The sequence below is a fragment of the Dermacentor albipictus genome, chromosome 6 (assembly GCF_038994185.2).
Source record: "Dermacentor albipictus isolate Rhodes 1998 colony chromosome 6, USDA_Dalb.pri_finalv2, whole genome shotgun sequence".
Lineage (NCBI taxonomy): Eukaryota > Metazoa > Arthropoda > Arachnida > Ixodida > Ixodidae > Dermacentor > Dermacentor albipictus.
The window spans coordinates 118,093,054-118,118,534 of NC_091826.1; the positions used below are offsets into that span (position 1 = coordinate 118,093,054).

General features: G+C 45.6%; 1 protein-coding gene across 2 annotated transcripts; it reads right to left on the reverse strand.

The window, feature by feature from the left end:
- Window positions 1-646: 646 nt before the first annotated feature.
- On the reverse strand, window positions 647-23,914 carry BORCS6 (BLOC-1 related complex subunit 6). Of its 2 annotated transcripts, XM_065449610.1 has the most exons (6): window positions 22,927-23,912; window positions 19,657-19,931; window positions 14,572-14,741; window positions 10,459-10,542; window positions 2,734-2,810; window positions 647-809 (listed from the first exon to the last, which is right to left on the reverse strand). In XM_065449610.1, exons 1-6 carry the CDS (start codon window positions 23,310-23,312, stop codon window positions 752-754), a joined length of 1,050 nt encoding a protein of 349 aa, XP_065305682.1. In that variant the 5' UTR covers window positions 23,313-23,912; the 3' UTR covers window positions 647-751. The 2 variants fall into 2 exon arrangements, with proteins under 2 accessions (XP_065305682.1, XP_065305683.1); XM_065449611.1 differs by lacking the exon at window positions 10,459-10,542 and having other exon boundaries at window positions 22,927-23,914.
- Between the last annotated feature and the right edge of the window lie 1,567 nt (window positions 23,915-25,481).

The window sequence follows — 25,481 nt, forward strand, 5'->3', positions numbered from 1 at the left end:
CACCGATATCTCAGTTAGTACACGAAGGTGTGGAAAGTATTTGTTTATCGATGGAATGTCTAACAATGAGAATTAAGTGCTTTCTTCCCTCTGAAAATGTCCTAAATACCAGTGGGGTTTTCTTGCCAATGGGGTTTTCAGTTTAAAAGTGGGCCATACTGTGCTTAATGGCAATCTTCTATTGCTTAGAAAGTATTGCTTTCCAGTTTTCTTCCTGAAAACAAGAGGCTATTTTCATGTTTATGGCAGGTGGTTTCCGTGGGTATTGTTGGCTCATTAAGGCCAGTCTGCACAACAGCCAAAAGCGGGGACTGGAAACCACATGATTCGGCAACGCTCCACACAGTCATTGACACTGACAGTAAAGAGTTCTCAAATTGGGAGGCCTACGGCAAATTCGCACAGCTCCCAAATATACAGAATATTTTGGAATCGAACAGTAGATATACAATTCGCCAATCGAATTATTCAAACATTATTTGATTTGACATTAAATATTCAAGTATTCGCGCTCCTATAAAAAAAAACTAAGAAGAAATGGCCACATGGAAATGAGCACCCCCATGTTGCTTGTGCAATGGAACAATATTCCAGTGGCGGAAGTTCAGCTGCCACTTGTCCGGCAAATAGTACATGCACAAGCAAGCCTGTGTTGATGGCTGTAAGGGCCATTTATTTTGACTTTGTGCAAGTTAAGTATAAATAACAAAGCCTATGTTACAATCTCTTCTGCCAGCTTGCTGCCTGTTGATCAGATCCTACCCTCCACAGCATTCTCGAAGTGGTCCAGCAGCTTCTTTATGCTCTTCCTGGAATGGCTAGTGTCAAGGCTAACAGTGCTTCCAATTTGGTAAAGTGCAATGTGAGCACAGTTTCCATGCACAGATATTTAATATAACGGTCTTACTTGCGGTACTCTGGTAACACAGTGACAATACAGTGAAATATGGTCACCGTCAAAGAGCAAAACAATGTACGCACAATAATTGCATTAATGTACTGCAGAATTACTCACCGAAGCGCAGTGACAGTATGAGACTTGACAATACAATCCACTCTTCACTGAAATGAGTTGTGGTTGCACTCATTGTAACGCTACACAAAATGTCTTCCTAAGCCATACATCTTTCAAAAATGTGGGCAGACAAACTCGCTCTTAGCCCCCCCCTATACAGTCTAATGCGCGAGCGTCGACTGGCTGGCCGATCGGCGCCTTCTAACCGTGTGAAGCGACGAGATCATCATGAGTAGTAGTGCGTGTGCACCAAGTTCACTGGAAGCCGTTCTCCGATAAGCTGGGGAGCTGGCACCAAGTTATTCGTGCCAGGCTTGTGTCGTGCTCATTGAAACAGCCTAGCAGACGAAACTTGCGCTTCCAGTGAACTTGGTGCACATGTACTACTCTTGCTGATCTAGCCACTTTGCACTGTTAGAAGGTGCTGCCCGGCCGGCCAGTCAACACTCGCGCGGTACTGCCAAAAGAATCGGTAGACTGTACCTCCATCTCAATAATGAACACAGACAAGGGGAAAAAAAAAAGGACCAGGCAAAGGACCTGTTTCCATTTGCATACTGTTCTCTTGACACGAATGCACACCTCCAAGCTTACCCATCTTCCCATCTTGTTCAACTTTACCCACAAAGCCCAGATGCTTCCAGTTCAATGAACAGCCATCTTTAGAGTGCTGCATTCGGGCTTTGAACATGCCAAACCTGCCATTGCTGCCTTGCATACCACTGTCCATCTGCCCACATGCTTAATGCTTAACTGGATTGGCTCGCACCCACTGGCAAGAACTACCAGCTTCAGCATCACGCTCTCTCTCCAGCCCAGTGCTGCACTTGAAGATACACCGCAACTGCTTCTGAAATCACAAGCCCACGGAAACTCGCCCAGTGCTCAGGAATACAGCACACCTGAGCTGCCACATAATTTCTCTTTTTTATTGTTGGTCAACTAAGAGATAAACTTTAATTATAGCTGCAGAGGTTGGGCCTAGCAACAGGCCTGTCATGCAACTGCAAGTGAGATGGTGAGGGATGAAATAAAAGGAAAACATAGGTGACTCGAGCACGCAATAAACTTGGGAAGGAGACAACTCGAAGCTTGCCAAAGTAAATGCCACGTCACATTTGCAGGCAACCCATGACAAAGACTGGACTGGAAAGCTTTGTTCTGGTCCTGAAGGTCCCATGACAAAGATCCAACCACTGAATGAAACCACTCTCTGGCACCTCCACTTCCACATTCCTTGTGTGGATGTCTGCACCGTGCCACACCTTTGGCCTCTTCAACAAGCCTGTTCTCAAGCTTGATGGACCCTACCACGTTCTGCAGGGGGGATCTCCTGTCAACTACCACGTGAATTGTTGACTCTGCCTTCTAGTTCTTGCGACCGTGGACATAACAATGTGCACGTCTAACAGGAGACTCGAGCTCTACTTCGACCAGTTTGTCGTGAGTACCAATCAGAGGCAGGACTTCACCAAACTGACCAACTGACTGACAGATGAGAAGAGGGACAAACAGCAGTAAGCACTGTGCTCAAGACATTCCTTTCCTTGCCTGCGTTTTGTCTATGCTGAACTGCAGAAGAGTTCACCAAAATGCACAAATACACAAATAGACTGAAACACAAAAGGATGGGCACAGACCAAGCGCTATGAACATATCCACTTCTGTTCAGCCACAGCGAGTCTGGGACAAAAGTGCCACACTGCAGCAAAGGATACACTTCTGCTACGAGGCCGTCCAGCGGTCGCATGGAGTTGCTCAGCTCTTCAAACTTGGCCATTAGCTGGTACATCGCCTGCATGAATTCCACACAAAAGATTAATGGCTGAAACTAACAAAATGCACAGCCTAGCTTTGTCATTGCACAAGCTTGGTCTCACTTTGCTAGGATTTCAAGGCAACATTCTTGCTGATTGTCCTCGGCTCTAATAGGACTTAAAGGGACCCTGAAACATGTTTTATCTTTATTCAAAGAATATCATGCAATGCCCAAGGGCGTTACAGCAAAGAATAGACTACATGTTCATTTATACAGTGCACTTGCTCTTAGGTCAGCCCGTTCCACTGGTTTACTGTTCGTCCAAAGGTTTACTGTTCGTCCACTCTAGGATGTTGCAGTCATGATTGTTACATCTTGAGATATAGCAAGGTTCACTTACGTAGGTTTCTTTGCTAATTCCAGCTATGGTATATTAAATATAACAGCTTCAGTCTCAGTTTTCTGCACCTGGCAATAAGTGAATCCCAACAAAGCTTGCCTTTCAATACCGTGCAACTCCTCTCTCCTTCCATACTGCCCCTAATATGAACCTGGCAGTTCTAGAGCGGTAATGAGTGCAACTTCGGTGGGGTCCCACAGTACACAGCCATGTTATTTAGAACATAGTGCAGTCCAAAAACCAAGCAGGGGTCAAACTTGTCAAGTACAAGTTACCAAATACATATTCTTTAGTTACACATTTGAGCATCACAATTTCCACTGAATGAAGTTCAACGCTTTGCCAGCCTTAGCCACAACATTACCTACATGGGGCTTCCATGAGCAGTCGATGGCATTATTACACCTAGGTATTTACGTGTACACTTTTGTCTTAATGTTCCATTATTTAAACACTAATGGAATTGAATCATAGAATGACAGAAAGCTGAGCTAGTTGGTAAGGATTCATTATGCAAAAAAAAAGAAGTGAGGCGTGCAGACAGGACACAAGAGTACAGAAGTGAACAACACGAATGCCGACTATCAACTGAAGGGAGCACTGAGGCGAAAAAAGAAAGAAGACACAAAACTCATCTGCACAAGCTCAGGAATGGTAACACCACATGTCAGTCAGGTACACGTGCCGGTCTACATGAGAGATAACTGTTAAGGCACTTAATCTCTTCCTTATGTAAAGTAATCGAAGGCTGACTCACGCACGCACTTCCACCATTATAGATATGCCATGCCTCTACCATAAGACTCGTATCTTCCTTCTTATGCCTGTACAATATCGTGCATTCATCTAACTCTGGCATGCAGTTACAATCTCGGCAATGTAGCGAAAGATTAGAAGTCGATCCACCGGTTAACGATTTTTTATGTTCCATTAGCCTCTGATTGATACACCGTCCCGTTTGCCCTACGTAGAACTGGCCACAGCTAAGGGGAATTTTGTAAACCACACCCATACGACAGTCAGTAAACCTGTTGTTCTTATTGTGCTTCACTGGACAAATATCTGTTCGTTTTTTGCCTTTTACCCGCTCCTTTTTATTCTGTACGGCAGCACATATCTTACCTAGCTTATTAGGAGCAGTGAAAGCAACATTAACATCATATCTACTTGCAACTTTTTTAAGCCTGTGCAACACTGAATGAATATACGGAATAGCCGCTACTCTTTTTTTGCTATTACTGCTTTCTGTAATCACGTCCGTCCCTCTAGAAACCGACCTCTTTAGGCGCTCAGCCACAGTGGCCACCACTACGCTAGGATAACCTGCTTCTAATAGGTGCTGAACCTGCGCATTAAAACTGGCGCTCATGTTGTGCATGCAGGATCTGGTGAGGGAAGACTTAAGGCACGACATGGCAATTCCATTTTTTACTAATTTAGAATGCTTGGATTGAAAGTTTAGGATTGAACGGAGCCTTGTAGGACTCCCAACATGGCACTTTCGTACTTGGAACATTTTTCATTCAGAACAATGCATTGACTTTTTTGAGACAAGTAATATTTTTATCCACTTATACACAGCTGCATCAACATATAACAGAAGTAAGTGTGGTGCCGTGTGAACAATTTTTGGAAATCCTGGAAAGTGCTGTATACCTGTCCACTGGCATCAACCTTTCATGCCATGTTATGATAGAACACAATGAGCTGTGTTACACAGGACAGTCCCCTACAAAATCTGTGTTGTTCCTTCATTAAAGGGCCCCTGAAATGGGATCGGACAAATTTTGTAGACGTGTAGGGTACAGATAAAGTTAATAATTCGCACCACAATTTGTGTGAAACGTCTCATATTAAGAGAGCTACGGACGATTACAAGTCACCCTCCTCCATTCTCATGCATTTTCTCCTCAATTCGTTCGCCGAGTGTTTGGGGCTAAGCTCCACCTTCACTTGGTCTGCGTCATGATGGCACATTGTGCCTGCTTCCGGTTGTCTAGGAGCGAGCGCGCGAAGCCTCTCCAACCTCTCCGTTAATTGCTTGGCAGTCGACCCCAAGCGAGATCTATCGAAGCAGCGTGCGTTGCGAGCATTCTGTAGCAGCGCCGAACATGTCTGATATTCTGGTAACCACAGGCGAACTGGGTCTTTTGACAGATAGGTGGAGGCATAAACTCAAGTGATGAAGGAACTTTAGCGAGCACGTACGTGAGTGACCTGATCGGTCTGCACAGTCCAGCCACCTGGTGGTGCAGAGCCTGACCAGCCAAACAAAGAGGTAATATCGCTCTAACCAAGTGTAAAACATTTTAAACATTTTCAAAAATGTGTTAACGATTACACTCCTGTGAAAAATTTAGACCAGCAGCAAAGACGAATGCACTTCGTTACTGCTACTGTATTTGATTGAGCTCCATGCCACCAGGTGGCTGCACCGTGCAGATCATTCACGTTTGCGTTTCTGCTCACCCCATGAAACGGCAAGGTCAAGCGGCCAGGCGCTGTCCCCTCACTTGCGTTTACCCAAATACCAGACTCGCGAAACGCTATTGGGGTAGTAATCCTCCAGTGTAAAGTCATGGCGACAAGTGCACAAAGCCTGGCGCTGATCGGATAGCGACACTCCGCTCGTCTACTGTTTTGCAGAGGGACACGATGTCACAGCTTGACATATTGCCAATCGCTACGTTTGCAGCCCATAACGTAACAAGGGCGAACCATGGTGCTTGCGAAAAGAAATATCGAGGTTAACAGTGACCACGTAGCTCTCGTCAACACGGAGCATGTTGTAACACAAGCAGATGACACCAGTTGTTTGCCGGAAGTGCTTAAGTGTGATGAGAAATTGTCCCCGTGCATTCTCTTCTTGTTACCGTAATTTTATAGAAACAAATTAACTAACGTTCCAGCTGTTACAAACAACATGTGTTCACCATAAAGTTGGAAAAATTTGCAACACTTTGAATTACGCAGATGTCATTCTTTTAGTGGCTTCAGACTATGTGCCTTCCCGGTTAGTATGTTTCCCTCTCCCATTTTTTTTCCGAAACATGAATGAGGTTTTACTGTATGTATTTCTATAAGCAAATAAATAATGACACAAAGGACAGCACAGGGGACGTTAACTGCAGTTCTTGCTTGAAATAAAGAAATGACAAACAAAGGAAAATGAAAGTGGGTAAAAAAACAACTTGCCACAGGTATTCCACTAATGTTGCCTTCGTATAATGTGACTAAAAATAATTAGGCCCCTCAGTTCTTTTTCTTTTTGTTCATATATATATATATAATACGACCCTACATCTGTAAAGATCTATCGGTCGTAATGACCACATTTGAGTGTATTTACGATTTTCTAACCCTGCCTATTGAAACTGTTTCCAGATATAAAGAACATTCTTTAAATTGCTATATTGTTGCAACAAACACTTCGAATCCGGTCACAGTAAAAGGTGGACACACCCGAAGTACCAAAGCACAGGAGCGCAACCAAACTGGGCACACGGCAGCGTGCATGGATGTCGGAAGCCGCAAACAAAGTCACGTGCTTTCAAAGTACAGTTCCAGGCAGGAGGCATACAGCATAAATGCGACGCTTGCACTGGTGCATGCACTGGTGCGATACTGGATGCCATAATGGCGTCACTCTTGTTTTTGCGCAGTTGTCTGCAAGACATCACGTGCATTACACCTGCTTCAAAGATTTGAAATGACCATCTATGTCCTTCCCCCATGGGAACAACGGCCACTCCAGTGTTCCTGTCGACACAGCCCAAATTGGCAAGAACGCTGCACCACGCACTGCCTCCACGCAATGGACAGGATTGGCAGTTACTTCACCATTATAAGAACATTACAGTTCGGCCGCGCTTTGTTTATGCACTGCTGATAATGGTTCGCGGTGAAATTTTACCTTTCGGACTAGGGTAAAAAACACGACACTGAAAACCTGGTTTTTGGACCAAATCTAGGGAGCTTTCAGCCACCAAAATTTTTCAAATCGGCTCATGAACAGTCGAGATAGAAATATTTCAGTGCCATGAACTCATGATTTCAGGAGGCAAGCTCCACTGCCAAGCGAGACCCTCTCTCTCCACTTGCCCCGTCTGGCCTCCGCATTCGAAATTCCTTCCCTGCGTTCTCCCATACCAGATAATGAGAATCGCGTGACACATACATCACGGGCCCTGCCTTCATTTTTTTTCTCGTTTTTTTTCCGGCGCAGCACAATTCTGTTAATGACGTTGTGCGTGAGATGTTACAATTGTCTACGCTGTGCACTAAGACATCTGACTATTGGTATAAGTCAATGCTACACGAATACTAAGGCAGACACAAGCGGATCACAGAGCACGATCCCACGCTGGAACACGGTAGAAAATGACATAGTTTTGGTGTCTGTGACTGGTGACTGGTTTGGTGACTGCACGACATGGGAACAAGCAGACGAAATGAAAGTACATCTCTCTTGCTGTGGTGCAAAGTAAAACAAAAACATGCAGATACTCAGTTTATGTGTTTTATAATTTCTCTAACCTTTAATTCATCTATTCAAGCAACATATTCAGCATAAAATCATGTCATGAAATTTTGAGTGACAAACTTGGGATGCGTCGTGCCAGTGCAAAACTTGTGGCGCATTTGTTGACTGATGAACAGAAGCAGATTCGTGTTAAAATCAGCCAGGAACTGCTCGCCGCTGCCAATGACGATAAAAACTTTCTTAAGAACATCATAACAGGCGATGAGACATAGGTTTATGGCTATGATTTTGAAACGAAAGTGCAGTCATCGCAGTGGGTGGCCAAATGTTCTCCTCGTCCAAAAAAAGCATGCTTGAGCCGGTCAAAAATGAAGGTGATGTTGGCTGTGTTTTTTAAAAATTATGGGGTTTTACGTGCCAAAACAACTTTCTGATTATGAGGCACGCCGTAGTGGAGGACTCCAGAAATTTCGACCACCTGGGGTTCTTTAACATGCACCGAAATCTAAGTACACGGGTGTTTTCGCATTTTCCCCCCATCGAAATGCGGCCGCCTTGGCCGGGATTCGATCCCGCGACCTCGTGCTCAGCAGCCCAACACCATAGCCACTGAGCAACCACGGCGAGTGCTGTGTTTTTTTACTGCAAAGGCAATGTCCATCAGGTATTTGTGCCACATGATCAGACGGTAAACAAAGAAATTTACCAGGGAATCCTAGCATGTTTGAGAGATCCTGTGCGCAGTAAGAGGCCTGAATTGTGGGAAAATCGGGCTTGGATGCTGGATCATGACAATGCCCCGGCTCACGCATTGCTCCTTGTCCATAGCTACTTAGCGAAACCCCACACTCCTGTTGTGCTCCACCCACCATATTCTCTGGACCTAGCCCCAGCAGACCTTTTTCTATTCCCCAAGCTGAAAACCACTTTGAAAGGAGGTCGTTTCCAAACTGTAGAGGAGATCCAGGACAATGAGAGAAGAGACCTGCACACCATTCCAGAAAGTGCGTTCCAGGAGGCTTTCCAAAAATGGAAGAAAAGATAGGAAGAGTGCATTGCCAGTAGAGGGGACTACTTTGAAGGGGACAGCACTTAAAATGTTGTATCATAAGCAGTAAAGGTGTTATAGCAAAAGTTCAGTTTGTTTTAGAGCGCAGCTCTTTGGCGTCCGTTCCTGGGTTTCGCGTCGTCGTCGGCGTTGTCGTCGGCCTCGTAACCAGCTCCGCCCCCCTTTCATCCCCCCAGCGCTAGCAGCGACCGACTGATACCGCTGGATGCCGCTGACGCCGCTAGAGAGTCAAGATAACGTGACTGCATAGAACACCGTCGCCGCCATGCAGAAAGAGGAGGAAAGGGTCCCCCCCCCCCCTGTTCTTGTGTGGCGGATAGGGTGCTCTTCAGTTGCCGACGCGCCGGTTATTTCACGTAGGCCCCGGCACGTCGACGAATACGTGACCACCTTCCCACGGCTAGACCTGGTTCTTAGCGCTGCGGAAGCGAGGGTATCATATTGTTTGTGTCGGCATCGGCGGCGTTGTCCCTGAAACCAACTCCGCAGCTGGGGTTGACTCACTATCGGCGTCAGCGGCATCAGTCAGTCGCTGCTATCTCTTCCCTCCTCCCTTTATCGTGTTGTCCGCTTGCTGCGCGCGCTTCTGCCCCCATCGTTTGCCGCTGGGTGTACACGCCGCCCCCCTCCCCCCTCTTCCTGCGAGTCTCCGGTTGTCAAAGCGCCGGCTCGAACTTAATTCCTTTCTTCGCTCCTCCTCCAATGCAACCCCTGTGCGGTGGCAATCAGAGAGCCAGATCGGTGGCGCGGATCTGTATATGTGCACCGCCCGAGCCGAAATTGCCGCTGCCGTTCGCCCTGTGCGGTGGCAATCAGAGAGCCACATCGGTGGCGGCGGATCTGTATATGTGCACCGCCCGAGCCGAAATTGCCGCTGCCGTTCGCCACTGCGAAATTATCTGCCAGTTCTTTCTGAGCCATGAGCGAGACGACCGATGGAAGTCCTCCGTCTGCTGCTGCTGCTGCTGCTGCTGTTGCTAAACGAGCTGCCAGAGCAGAGGCCCAGCGCCGTCGCCGTCAGAATCCAGAGGTGCGTGCCGCCAAAGCAGAAGCTTACCGTCGCCGCCGTCGAGATGATCCAGGAGTACGCATCGCCGAAGCAGAGGCTAAGCGCCGCCGCCGAGAAGACCCTGCCGTTCGCGCCGCCGAAGTGGAGGCTCATCGCCGCCGTCGAGAGCAACCAGCAGTAAGCGAGACTGAAGCAGAAGCTCATCGCCGCCGCTGAGAAGACCCTGCAGTTCGCGCCGCCGAAGCGGAGGCTCATCGCCGCCGTCGAGAGCAACCAGCAGTGACAACCTCGCGAGGCACTTGTATAGATCTCGTCTTTGAGAATCAAGCATTGGTGTACCAAGTCGAACATATATCAGTCTATTTCTCCGACCACAAAGCTTCCTTCATGACTGTCAAGAACTGTTAGTGGAGTCTTTGTTAAAGGAATACGTGTGAAAAATAAAAAAAAAATTCTGTGATAGCGCATACATGTGTTGCTCGATTTCTTTGCCTCAATCTATCGAAAAGGTGAAACAGCTTATTTGCTGCGCTCAAATTTCGCATTAGGAAGTAACGTAATCGTCGGTAATTTTTTTGAACACACTTCGTAAATAGTATGCTTCATAAGGAACTCAACCATCATCTTGCGCATGACATTTCATCCACATGGGGCCCGCTACTGTCAACAGGCAATCATGAAAAGAGATGTCTCAGTAACATTACTCGGCAATCGTGTGCATACCTTGATGTTGGAATCTGCCACATCGCAAGTCTTGGAGATGCCCTTCTCATACAACCTCATGCAGTCCACCGTCATGGATGAGATCTGAAACAGGAGAGCACAAGTTGAAGAGGAGTTAGCTAAGTTGGGTTTAATGGCACAAATGCAACTTAGGCTATGCTGAACCAGCCACAGAGTGTTGTTAGACAATCAATAAAAAAGAGCAGCGAAAGCTGCATTGTTTCTAAGGCTTATTCAAAAAAATTACCGACGATTACGTTACTTCCTAATGCGAAATTTGAGCGCAGCAAAATAGCCACCGCACAGGGCGAACGGCAGCGGCAATTTCGGCTTGGGCGGTGCACATATACAGATCAGCCGCCACCGATCTGGCTCTCTGATTGCCACCGCACAGGGGTTGCATTGGAGGAGGAGCGAAGAAAGGAATTAAGTTCGAGCCGGCGCTTTGACAACCGGAGACTCGCAGGAAGAGGGGGGAGGGGGGCGGCGTGTACACCCAGCGGCAAACGATGGGGGCAGAAGCGCGCGCAGCAAGCAGACAACACGATAAAGGGAGGAGGGAAGAGATAGCAGCGACTGACTGATGCCGCTGACGCCGATAGTGAGTCAACCCCAGCTGCGGAGTTGGTTTCAGGGACAACGCCGCCGATGCCGACACAAACAATATGATACCCTCGCTTCCGCAGCGCTAAGAACCAGGTCTAGCCGTGGGAAGGTGGTCACGTATTCGTCGACGTGCCGGGGCCTACGTGAAATAACCGGCGCGTCGGCAACTGAAGAGCACCCTATCCGCCACACAAGAACAGGGGGGGGGACCCTTTCCTCCTCTTTCTGCATGGCGGCGACGGTGTTCTATGCAGTCACGTTATCTTGACTCTCTAGCGGCGTCAGCGGCATCCAGCGGTATCAGTCGGTCGCTGCTAGCGCTGGGGGGATGAAAGGGGGGCGGAGCTGGTTACGAGGCCGACGACAACGCCGACGACGACGCGAAACCCAGGAACGGACGCCAAAGAGCTGCGCTCTAAAAGGCAGTTTCGTCTAAAAATGGTGGGTGCAAGTGGATTATCTACAATTAAACTGTGATGCAGACATATATATAATTCATGGAGTATTTTTGTCCTTGACTTGTGATGCGAGGACATGTATTTAAAGTATCTTTAGTAGACTTCTGTTAATTTGGTTTTGATTACTTTGACTTTTCAAATAATTAGATTCCGACCAAAGGTCCCGGGCAGTGCCCATGCATTCCAATGGGTCCAAATGTTTGTTATTTCGATCCCAAAATTTCCATTCACCAAATAATTCAAACTTGATTAGTCAGCATGACTCCTATGGTGACCCTAATAGCGACCCCTTTAGAGGCAAGCAGCGTGTCTTAGGGAAGCTTAGGGGGCAGCGAACACACATCATTCCCCCGTTGAAAACTTTTCAAGCAATAGCTCGGAATGTACGATTATAGTATTTGACATCATCTGACATCAACTGCATCTCTCTATGAATGAAGAAATTAAAAGGAGTTCACAGGTATATACAGATGGCTGCTACATCCGCTGCTTTTGGTGTCCATATATGACTCATGTACAGGGGCTTCACATACCTGTTGTTCCCTGAAGTCTTCCATGCAGTAATAATATGCTTGCAACGACATAGACTGCACAGTGTTGTATGGCAGTGGCTGCCCTCTACTGCAGCAAGAAGGGCAATCCACACACTGACTGTTCTGCTTGTGCAGCACACGAGTAATCCCCAGGGTAAGCCCCAACACCTTTCTCTAGGAGCGACAGTTCAGCCATACTGTTTCCTTTGGTGTGGCACTCATGGTGCGCTACTTGGGTCAACTCGAAGAAGCAGTGCCCGCCTATTCAAACTCAAGACCAAATGTGCGATTTCCACATGCTGCGTGGAGTTGAGCGGGGTCATTATGCATGTCTGCACTGTATTCATCTGAAAAGCTGCCAATGCAAAATCTTCTTATATGAAATTAAGTCGATAAGATCACCACTATGCCCTGCATGCAATACACTGGAGGATAGAGAATTATCACAGCCTCTCCACACTCCTAACGACCGCACTCAACTTACGTCAGAGATTGCACCTTTTCCTCAAAACAGTGGTCTCAATGAGACACTTTGATTCTACATGTTGCATGTTTGGTGTGTGTTGTGTCTGTCGTATGTTCTGTGTGTGTCATTTCATTTATCATAGCATTCTCCTAGAGTAGCTTGCTAGCATGCCAGCAGGCAAACCCCTTCAACACTCGTCAAGGGGCCTCTCTCTCTCTCCACTCAACCCACTATGGTGGATCAGTGGCTAAGGCACTCTACCGATGAGCCCAAGGTTGCAGGTTCAACCTGCAGTTGCCACCACCACATTCTGATGAGGACATAATGCAAAAACACTCATGTACCATGCTTTGGGTGCATGTTAAAGAAACCCAGGACATTGAAATTACTCTAGAGCCCCCCACTACAATGCCTCCCATAGCCCCTTGTGCTGCTTTCCAACGTTATTTGTAGAGTTTCCTAGAATAATATTTAGGCAGAAATCTGGAGCCACCACCTATGCAAATTTCTTCAAGTGTAGTGCAATTCCACGGATATGGAAGGTCTGGCTTGTCTTGAACACGGCTTTGCCTAAAGCACTGTCACGGCTGCAGAAGTAAAGCTTTCCCAGAAATTAATATTTGTAACAAGTGCATTTATAGTATAGCAATTACAAATCTTATCATTGACCACACGACAAGATTATACAAAGATATAAATCTTGTCAGTGACATAATTTATAATTACCTGGCCAGATGGTTCTCTGCCAAATTTTTGACTACATATGCCTACATTGCATTTATGCTTGCTCACAGGTTATACACAACAAATAAACGATGGCAACTCGATTAAAACCTAGGCACAGTGCCCTTCACTTAACACAATGATGCCAGAGCCTTTCCTCTTTCTTCAAAATTTTGCGATGCACCTGTGGCATTGTTCAAGTTTGATATTGTTTTATAGCCTAACATGAGTTATAATGTGAGTGACAATGTTTAATAAATTTTTATATCATAACATATCAGGCTAACATGAGCAGTTATGTGTTTAATAACAAATTCTTATATCACAACATATCATAAACATGATTTTACACATTGTTCTAGTACAGACCACTGTGAGAGGTAGGCACAAACAGCAACATGCGTCTTCAACAAGCCATGGCTCTCCAAGAAATACTCCTATCTGAAACCATCACTTTCTAGCATTTCGATGCATACAAAAGCACCGCAACCACTTTCCAAATTGTAAGAAACTCCAAGATCGTAGTACTTCTTTGATCACATCAAACAGCAAATGTTTACTCTGGCATAGTGGGCATTGTGGCAAGAGAAAGGGTGTGAAAACATGCAAAAAACAAATGTTAGATGCCCGAGGAACACACAAATAAAGCCTTCATACATGTACACAAATCCAAATTACTCCATTTGTAGGGTCTGTTTTGCTACTGCCTGATATCTACCCTAGACTTTGGAAGCCCCTCACTATACACACAGCGCAACTATACCTTCGCTATACCTGACCGTTTCCATAAGCTTCAGTATATCCAACAGACCTGTGTTTTTCTTTCAAAATTATTTTCATGAAGAGACAGGAACGTACTCATAAGAAAAGACACTAAAATTGATTTTAGTCAAAAGACTCACAATGTGACACCTGTAAAATTTTTGGCAATTTGGGCTACTCCTAGCTGACTTCCAACGAGGGGCCGGCGAAATGTGAAACGAGAAACAAAAGTTACGGATTGCTGGCCAAGATAAATTACACAACGAACTCGTTGTCTATCAGAGTGAGCTAGAAGCAAGGTAACTTTTATTTCATAACTCTTGGCATGGATTCTAAAGCTAATTCTGAGCTCTGATACAGGCTGCAATGTCAGTTGCGGGCTGTTCTTTTGTTGCCACTTGATACCAACCACTCCACCCCACGCTGCCATCGGCCTTCCCCACCACACATTAAAAAAAAAAATACATTGCAGGACCACCTTTAACAGCTTTACTGTAAAACGCTGATAATGGAGACCCTGAGTGCTGCCTTGGAAGTGTAGACTCGGACGCTTGAGCAAGCTTACCCCGTGCATGGCTGTGGTGAGGCTCTCGAGCAGAGTCTCGACCGAGGCTGCGACCGTTCGTGCTTCTTCTTCCAAGTCGGCCAAGGCACTTGGATCGATGGGAGCAATGTGTGGGGCATACATCTGCCGGCACAGACTCGACGTTGAGGAACACGATGAAGGAAACGGTTCTGCACAGATTTCACAGTTCACTTACCTTCCCCATACCACAACTCAATTGTCCACGCCACAAGACCGTTTACTTGAGACGAAGATTTAGATTGGGATCTGAGCATGTGGGAACATGGGAAAACCTAGTGACTATAAGAAACAGATTTTTTTTATTTAGACTGTCGATTTTTTAATAACAATTGCTGAATAGCGCAACATTTCAAAAGACGATACTCTCCAGTTTACAACTCTGTAACTCAGCAATGAAAACCAATATCACAATCCTGCAAGCTGCATCTAATAATAGATCTAAAGAGGACAAAATTGATGTATTATACATAGGGTCCTTCATTTTCGAGTTTTATATTTTTTGAAATTCATGGGTTAAAGACTGGGTATTATTTTGAAGGAGTAAAACTGGGAAGAAATAGGGTTTCTTTGTCTGGCACAAAAACTAGGAAGGAATCAGTGGTTATGTTTTCTGTCAGCCCAAAGTTTGGTATTCTTCTGCTAACTTTACGAACAATTAACACATTCAATGACCTCGTATTGGACATAACCATTTTATTTAACCAAGTGGTATCACTCCCGAGAACACAGGCAAAAAGAGCTGCACGTAAATCATGTGACAAACTCATCTCTGCAAATCCTCGTAGCAACAGGATTTATTAGTACATAAAATAAACTACATCAATAAAAACTAGAAATAGAGATCAGTGTGGCAATGTCTTCCTTATTCTTTGCATTTCTTAACAAAAATAATGTACAAAAGCTAGTGCACACATCTATGTTTTGCAGGAGGTGGGATGCTTTTCCTTATGTCACAAGCCCCTGTCCATGCAGTTTCCATTTCTGTGTCCATCCTAGACCTTTTCGCGCCTTTCGTCTCTGTCTGTAGTCATCCTGTTTTAGTGGTTCCCAATTATGCACTCTTGCAACAAAACACAATGCCAATTATGCAAATCAGCCACCTTTCTTTGAATGCAACATACATACTTGAATAAATGTTGTCCCAATGTCACAGCTACTGTTCACAACACAGACCAATGTCAGCGCTACGTCAATTCACTTCCTAGCACATTACCACCATTTAGATGCATGCGAGGCGCAGGGAAATGCAATGCACTACTGTCGTATTCATGTAAATGCGGATACTAAAAAAAGCAAGAAGCTTTCGTTCAGTCAAGTTTGGCAAGCAATGAATATAGGTATTATATATTTATATGTGCCGGTTTTCACTTGAGTGTTAAGCGAAAGCAAAGCACCTACCATATTCTTATAATAATAATATTACTAATGTGATATATCTTGACCACTTGCTCACACAAGGTGGCAGCATTTATTAGTTTTGTAACGCCTGCATTTGCTGTCCTTCACGAAGGGCCCAAGTTTGGGAAGAAATGGGGTTTAACCCAATTTTCATAAATTTTCTTCAGGGTGCAAAAATTGGGAATGATTGGATTTCACCGAAAATTGAGGGACCCTACTCTGAAATATACTACAAATTTGTGAGTAGGACTTCAGCAAAACCTTCGCAAACAATAACCCTTTCACATAACCTGTAAATTCAATATCAAATTTGTTCACATTATGTGCTCTAACAGGTACACTTTGCATAACTGCAATAGTATCTGTATTTGGTACAGAGTTACGTATCTTTAAACCTGGTGCTTAAATTTTTTGAAACTTAACAATTTCCAAAATTATCTTTTTCGTAATTTCTAGGCTCTAACTCATAATTTTGCTTTCTACAGTTGCTAGAATTTAACTTTTTTACTGGAATGAAACAAATTTCATTCAATTCGGTCTAGTGGTCGTCTCATAAAAGCAATTCTGCATTTTACATTTATATTTAAATTAGGAAATCGGAGTGCAGCCCCAGCTAAAGCTTGCTCTTATAGACAGTATATCGTTATCTGTTTTGCTGGTTATCTGTTTGAATAAAGCAAACTTGTTAGACATCTCCTGTGGTAGATATTGCAATCTTCTCAAGATGTCTGCATTGCTTTATGAGGTGAACACTACTTGCAAGATGCAGGGTGATGCCAGCTAATAAATAACTTTTTACAAATCACTTTTGTAATGACTCACTTTAGAGCAGATGCGCCAATTTGTGAAACTGAAGACGGGCAGTAATGGAGTGATATCCATTTAGTACAAATGCTGTGTTTCGCACTATAATTTCAAGAGACACGTTCTCAAAATCTGTGGCAAAATGCTTCAGTTTTTCTGGGTCCCGATGATTTCCCTACAATTCACAACAGTTAAAAGCGGACACCGACCATAAAGTTTATAAAACTAAAGACGTTTCGGCTCCCACACGGAAGCCTTGCCTTTGCATTAATTACACTGCCAGCTTTTAACTGTTGTCATGTATATTCTCAACCAGACGGGTCTCCATCCAATTCTTGATGACTACCCTATAACCTACAAGAAGGCTCTAATGTAAATATGATAGACCAATCTCACAGGGACTTCATTACACCGTGTCACGGTGCGGCATTATTTTATTAGGCATTATTCGATAGCACCGATCAACGGGCGCCAGAAGGTCGTGGAAATAGGGACCGGCGAGCAAAACTGGTATTGCCGGCCACTCGGGCAAGCGGCCGAAAGAAGTCGCAGGCAGGCTTAGAGATTATTGGCTTTTTGTCGTCGACCATGACGCACCAGCAGCTTTTCATGGGAACCCCTGTGTATTCCCTGCACCGCGCGTGCATTGAGAAGCTTACTAAGAAGGTGGGGGTGCGAATACTTTGAAGTATGTGGTGTCTGTGCAATCCTGTGTCCACGAAGTGCTGACCTTGTATGTGTGCCAACAGTGCAGTGTGGGCGGCTGCTGTCGTTTCTCCTTTGTGAATGAACAATAGAGGCCCACCATGGACTCAAGGTTGTGCATGTGTGGTGTGATACGAGTGCGCAACCTCTAAATGCAGGGGGGAATCACCCATTCCCTCGCCCCTAACTAAAAGGGGTGTAGACGAGACCTTGGGAGAAGCCGGGATACAATTGGGTGAACTTGAGTGGATCGTCACCAACAGCTAGCAGCTGTTCCCCAACACAGGAACTAGGGAAAGGAGAAGTTATTTAAACGCAGGTATTAGACTGAGCTAAGCAGTCTAGAAGCTGAGCCTACAATCTGCTGAAAAGCGTCAAGGAGCTAGTGCCATCCAGTATTGCCTGAGCCACCTAGCCGCATCTGAACTGCGAGTTACTAGTTGGCGTAAGAGATGACAAACCAATGTATGCAACAAAGCTCACGGTTGTTCCCCTCAAGTTAGCTCAACCTGCTCGAGGGAACACGTCAGACCTAGACTCCCGGGAAACCCAGCCCAATAATCGCATTCACCGCAACGAGATTGGCTTGCCGGCGTTCTTCGGGAAAGCTCTGCCATTGACTCCATGCTTTATGGACTTGCTGCTGCTGCCCGATTATGCGTATGCCATCATTTGTTTTCTTTTGAACTCTGTTTAGTTGACCACTGTCAAGTGTGTTTTGTGTAGTTTTAATTTTTATATTTACTGTTAACTGTCCATTGTATTTCTTTTGTCTTCATCATTGATCTAGATTAAGTGCACATGTGTTAGTGTTCTTGTGTTTTTTTGTAGTTCTTTTAATCTTTGTAACATTGTCAGTCGATAATTTTGTTTTTTTTTTCCTGTTTTTCTCCCGACTCTGACTCCTTCGCTGTGTTTGCTTGAGTACAGAACAACCAGCTGGCTTGTATACCTCGTCGACGACTTCGTGCCGATGGCGAACAGGTGACAAGCTGTGACACACAGCCAGTGCGAAAAGGATCCTGGTAGCCCTAGCCCCAGCAACCTAAGTAGAAATTGCACTTCGCAGTGATAGTTTGTTGTATTTAATTGTGGCAAACTGCCTTAAACATAGTGACGCCAGAACAGAGAGTATTGGGAGGTATTATGCAGTCAGGACAGGACCGAGAAGACACACTTGCAACAAAACACATTCCCCACGCAACTAGCAAAATTACGTCTATTGATTGCATCTATTGTAAAGTTGTACCTATAATTTCTAATGAGCTATTTGCATTACCATTGTGTCACTGTTCTTGTGTTTTGTGACTGTTTGTTGCATGTCACAACTGTTTCAAATGCTTTTGTGCCATTTGGGTTCATCATTCATGGCTTTGTTGCCACTGTAATGCTACTAATATGGTGCCACAGGTAAAGAGAGAGAGTTACGCACACACACACACACAACACGTACAACACAACACACACTATGGACAGCCACAGAAATAAATAAACCACTCCCGTTGTGTTACTACACTCAGTCACTAAAATTCCGGTATATCGTCATTAACTACATCTTTAACGTTGGCAATTGTAGCTGTATCACACTTGATAAAGACAGTTGTAATCGCAGTACTCACACTTTAAATATGCTTTTTTTTTTTGTTCTCATACTAACACGATCAAACACATTTTCTACAAATAGAGCATTGAAATTAACTGTCCAGTACTGTTCATTCCTTGCAGTAAATAAGCTCTTAAAAAGTTGGATCACTTATTGAATGAGTAATTTCTTCTAAATGTACTATAATTAGTTTTTTGCTTGTGCTTGCTTGGCTTTGTTATTGCTTTAATTATTTGCTCGAGTTTGCCCTGTTGTCTTCTTGCTGATTTACTGTTATCTCTAGTTCCCACTCCTGCTACAGCCATATTATAGGAATGCAGAGTTAATAAATAAATGAATAACTAAATAAATAAATAATATACTCAATGCAGCTGGCCTCAAGATTCTCCTCAAGGTTGCCTTGAACCTGAGTACACTCTAAAGGCGGCAAGCACTACCCACATCATGGCTTCGCTAGGGAGTACACATGCGCTTTGAGCATGCCGAGCTTGGTCCATCGCTCCACACCCACTCCGGACACCAGCACCATCACACGTGACAGGGCTGCAACCAACCTGCAACCTTGCTGACAGGACTGCTCAGCTTGATCTTCTCCTGAAGGTCCTCGGCAACAAAGCTGACCATGTCGCCCTCGTACGTGAGCGTCCCAGCGAGGTCGGACAGTCCCACGCCACCGGTGGCTCCGTGCCGTAAGAGTGGCGAGTCCTCAAACGCCTCCTCGGCACTCATCATGGACGAGCCAGGGCTGGTGATTTGGCTGTCCGTCATCGCAGAGGGAAGACGGCTACTTTGGTGCGGCTTGGCCGCCTTGACACCCAGGCTCTGAGGTCTGAAACATAACCCAATCGGGATAGTTTTGACCAGGCACGCACCCATGGCTGCACTTTTCTCATCCTGGCAAGTGTAAGCTGAAATGGCGGGACTTAGAACACCACTGAAAATTGCTTCAGCAAAAGAATTTTAGCAGCATATAGTAGTATTGGACGTAGTAGTTCTGCAGAAACCCTCAAAATGGAGAAAAGTAATTAATAAAGCAAAAATCAGACATCCACCCAAATGTAGCTCAGTGCTACAAAGGAAACCCATACGGGTTCCTCTAAAGAAAAGCTTCGCAGTTGAAGAAAAATTTCTCCTGGTCCGGGCATATAGTATTATTCAAAACCAGCTATAAATAGACAAATATTTATTAGACCTCCATCATATATCTTGCAAAGAAGAGACCGCAGTGCAAAAATTTGTGGACTTCCTCTTGTAGGTCACACCTTGCCGTATGTTCTTTCCTAGGACAATAAGACTGGAATGTGTGCTTGAATTGAGCAACAATGATATTATGTTACATAGGATATGTACCCCTGCTGTAATACCAGTATAGGTGAAGCAGGTACTAAATAAATAAATAAATAAATAAATAAATGATTTCTTCCACCAAACACAGAGTATCGAAAACTAGGTCAAATAATTTGCAAGACAACTACATGCTATATACAAAGGCACACATATCATGCAAGGAACTTATAGCTGGGCTAGTTGGTAACCTATCTTGATCACAGCTTCAGAGTGCAGGAAAATGCCCACTCACATACATGCCAGCACTCAGACACACAAACACCCAAGAAAGCATGTGTAAAAAAGGGGGGCCCTTCCTTGGGTGTTTGTGTGAGTGGGTGCTAGTATGCAAGTGTCTTCTCATGCTCTGAAGCAGTTAGCAACAACTCATAAGTATGCGTGTAGAGTTCATCCTGTCACCTTTCTCATGTATTGTCTTCATGTTACATTTTTTTACAGGAGTGGGCAAATATTAGAAGTTTCGGATACAAATCAAACATTGCACACTAACTATTCGTATTCAAAAAGGAACTATTCGGTATTTTCGACTATTTTAAACTAATCTAATATTTTGCAACACCAGACTTAACTGTTCTCCATCTGCTAAACCAAGCATTGCAAATTACCACAAGTGAAACCACAACAAAACTTTTCAAACAAATGAAGAAACAAACTGTATGATGCAAGTTTTGTTTACGATATTGTGGCAGAAGCAGCTACACAGCAACTTGTGACTATTGCTTGTAGTCATTCATTAACCCAAAAGAAAAATTTGCAGAATCTGAAAAAATCTTTATCCGCCATTGTAATTAACACTTGAAATTCGTCATTGATCCCAATTATATTCACCGTGCGCATTGCCTTAGACGCCATACAGAAGGCCGTGCTCAGCCACTTATCGTAAAATTTAATGAATTCAAAACTAAAGTGTCTCTACTTTTTAATGGACCCAAATTTAAGGGAAGCAATTTCAGCATCAGAGATTTCCCTCAGCCCATCAGAATTGCTTGCAAAAACCTTATCGCTTTTGCCAAATCGAAATCCACGTCCTATTCTCTGCGCTTCAAAACATTACATATTGGCACCAAACTATACATGTTTGACCATTCCACAGAATCTGTTAAGGAAATATTGTAGCAATTGCCCAGTCATGATCATGTGCCTTCCCACCCTCAGCCGGCCCCGCGATCAAACTTGTTCCTTTCCGCTATTTTCACTAACATACGGAGCTTCATCCCAAAATGTGACATTATTTCTAATCCGGTTTCGTCATCTTGCAGTAACCTTCTAATATTAATGGAAACATGGCTTACAGGAGACGTAACGGAGAGCGAGGTGCTCGTTGACCTACCAAATTTTCAACTGTTCCGAAATGATCGCAGGGGCACGATGGGGGGAGAGGTCCTTGTCGCCATAAACCAAAATATATCATGTACATCTGTTAACATTATGTCCGATCTTGAAATCCTATGGCTTAAATGCCATGCGGCACCCCATTCACTTTTACTTGGCGTTTGCTATGGCCCCCTTCATAGCACTCCAGACTGCTGTTTCAAGCTGAATAACATCTTAAGTGAAATAATAACGAAACACCCCAACATGCATGTAATTCTATTTGGACACTAATTTTCCTAATATCAACTGGTCAAGCCGGCCTGCACCAACGGTTACATCAAGGGAATCGAACGAGTTCCTTGAGGTATGCCTCAACTTTCACTTATCTGAAGTGCTCACAGAACCAATCCGTGTCACCGATAATTGCCAAAATATTCTAGACCTTGTCTTAAGTAATCCCGAGGGTGCGTCATTCATCGCGTATCTTCCCGAAATCAGCGACTATAAAGTCATTCATGTCGACTTCGTAATTAAACCCATTCTGACCCCAACTGTTAAAAAGACTATTCGTTTGTATAAAAATGGCAATTATGAAGCAATTAATCATGAACTAACGCAATTTTACCCCAGTTTTGCAAGTGCCTTTCCTTGTCATACCATGAGTGAAAATTGGCTCATTTTCAAAAAGAAACTAAACAATCTAGTTGGCATCTCGCCCAGTTTTCCAACAGATGATTATCATTAACCGTGCACCTTGTCTCTCAAACAGTTCCTGTGAGCCCGCTTCAGCGCTTCTGAAGAGGCCTTGTGGGCTGGAGTCCACTCAGAAATCAAGTGCTCTTGCCCTGTTAATGCACACGCTAGCTCACTCGAAAATGAGAGCTGGTCGTTTTCGATGAAAGCATCACCTCTGGCTGAGTACTGATGACAGGATCCTCAATAAAATTTGCCAGGACGTTCAGGCTTCATCCTAAACCAGTAAAACAGACGTCTGTACGGAAAAATTAGCCATCCTGAACTAGTTCGAAGTGTGAGGAAGGCGTATTTTTTTTTGGGGGGGGGGGGGGGTGGGGGGGAGGGGATAAGATAACGTTTTATCGTACCCCCCTCCTAAGATGGCGGCGGTCCGGCTTCGCGACAAATCCCTTCCGCTCCAGGCTCACCTGCTGCTGGAGTTGGCACGCGACGAGGTAGCGCGAGCGGTGCCCTCCCGCTCCTCGCGGTTGATCTGGTCGACGAGCTCGTTGATGCCCAGCGTGGCGTCCTGCACCTCGGCCAGGTCCGAGATTTCGCCCGGCAGCAGGTCGTCGTCGTTGTCCCCTTCCTGGTAGATCTCGCTGTACGAGGCGGTCATCGCGTCCGGCATGTCGTCCGACGTGGGCGAGTCGTCGCCGCCGTCGATCGACGCCAGCGGCGACACCGACGGGCTCGCCGCCGGGACGTCCTCGTCGCTGGTCACGCCGTTGGCGTCGGCCTCTTCGTCGCGCCGCAGCCTGGACGCGCAGTTGTCCAGGTTCTCCAAGTTCGGCGGCCGATTCTCGACGCTCATGCTGCTGGCCGCGACACGGCGGTTCGCCGTAGGAATAAGAGTGCCCGGAACGCGCCGATATGCGCACGGAACCACGCAGCGCTAACTATCGCGGCACTGAAGTGTGGGCGGTCCCGACCGAGTCCAGCGCCCGGCGAGCGACTGTCATACTGACTGCCCACTGACTCGCCCTAGGATGGAAACTGCTCGCTAGCGACTGTCAAATGGGTGACCGTCCGTGCGCGCTTGTTTCGTGCGCGCAAAGTGGACGTCCTCGCGAAACAATCTGAGTTATTTTCAATCGGGCTGCTCTAGTTCTGCAGACCTTCGAGATGCAGATAACCAAGCGAGTGAACTTATGCCCCTCTGGTTCAGCCTGGGCCAACAATCCAACAGCGCTTCCAGATGACCATCCGCAGTGTCGCGCCGTCCAGCTACAGTTTGGCAGGAGTGAAGAAGAATAAGGGTGGTTGCCAATTCCGTGTGTTTATGCGGCGACAGAGAGGGAAAACTCGGATAAACTTGCCACATAAAACACTTGTCATGTACTACGTACCTGCTTCCCATACGCGCACACCCTACCGTCCGTACAGCTGATTGATCTTGTCTTGACTTGGCTTTTAAATTTTCTGGTCTAAAGCAGTCAGCGCGATTGGCGCGATCTTCAAAATTATCAACGTTGTTCACACTAGTAGGTCGTGGTTCACACTACGACCTACTAGAAAGCGAGAAAGTTGTAGTGGAAGTGATTACTGATACGCACTTTCATAACACACGTGTTACGATCGATCGACACCTTTGGTTCTTTATTCTCTATGTCGACCATAGAGTTTCTCACTATTATACTAATATGAAAATCTATGGTGAGAACACTCCGTGAGTGAGAAACTCTATGACGTCGCCACTGCGTACATCAACGTTGGCGTAGCGAACATTCTGTGGGCTTAGTTGGTGCATACTTAACAAATCTTTAAAGCACAAAACAAGACACGACATAAAAGGAAAATCAAACACTGTGTTTGTCCTTACTTTAGTGCTGTGTCTTTTTTGGGCTTCGAAATTTGATAGTTCCCCTCTGCATTTTGAGTGCCACCGATCAGCCGCCGAGGTGACGCTACCTTGCGCCGACATAACCAGCATCATGCCCAGCCATAGATTTTCCTACAATTTTGTAGGAAACTCTATGTGCCCAGCATCCTATTGGGGACGAGGTCCACCACTTGAAATGCTGGCGCTACCGTCGGCGTGGCGTGACATAAGGGATCACGTGGACACAGCGGCCGCGTCGGCTGCTCCGGAAGCGCATGGAAGCGCCGAAGCGAGCTGAAAACGAAAGTTTAAAGTCCCAACTGCGCTGCGGTTCTGATTAAGTGGTGAGGCTTTACCGCCTTGGGTGTACGTACGCAACGGAGCCCGGTGTGAGCCTCACACGTAGCCGCAGGAAAAGTAGCTGCGTGAAGCTTGGTTCGCGAAACTTAGAACCGGTAGACAGCCATCGGCTACAACTCGGGCATGCAGCAAGCACAGACGCGAGGAAGATTTCTGCTACGGCGCCGCGACTGCGATATGTTCGGCGAGTAGCAGAAAACGCGCGCTGAGACGCTCGCCCGCGCTTGCTTCCCGGCTAATGTCATGACGGTTTGGTCTATGAACTTGTTGATGGTCGCTAGTTCACTGGAACGGAAAGGGAGCGGTAAGACGCACATTAAAAAAGGCATGGTATATGGTCATGTTTGTGATGAATTAATGCGCTGGATTATGAAAAAGAAGCAGAGGGAAATCGCACTCTGAGAAGATTGATAAACATACAGTGCGACCAGTGGCGTAGCAAAGTGGGGGGGGGGGGGGGGTGCATACACGTCTGAAGACACCCCTCTTTCCGCCGGTTGCACCCGGGGCGCGGGGGGGGGGGGGGGTGACAAAATACCTATGGGCCCCGAGTGTCGACCGACCTATAGCTACGCCAGTGCGACGCAACTTGGGAAATAATACTGAAATGTCCAAGAATTTTGAAGACAAAAAAGATTGAATCGTCGCGACGTCGCATCACAGTCGTCGTAGCTATGGATAGGCGTCGAAGTCTCTATAACGAAATTATTTTTGAATAGTTACGATAGCGTCCACGCAACAATGTTTGCTTGCGTACTGTGTACCGTCAAATGCTCATATGCTGCGGCTATATAATTAATT

Coding starts and splice junctions, on each gene's coding strand:
- BORCS6 (XM_065449610.1), bottom strand. CDS start 23,312: ATGAGCGTCGAGAATCGGCCGCCGAACTTGGAGAACCTGGACAACTGC. Junction 14,742..19,656: donor TCCTGTCAGCAAGGTTGCAG/GTTGGTTGCAGC, acceptor AAATCTGTGCAG/AACCGTTTCCTTCATCGTGT. Junction 810..2,733: donor GACGGCCTCGTAGCAGAAGT/GTATCCTTTGCT, acceptor TAGCCATTCCAG/GAAGAGCATAAAGAAGCTGC.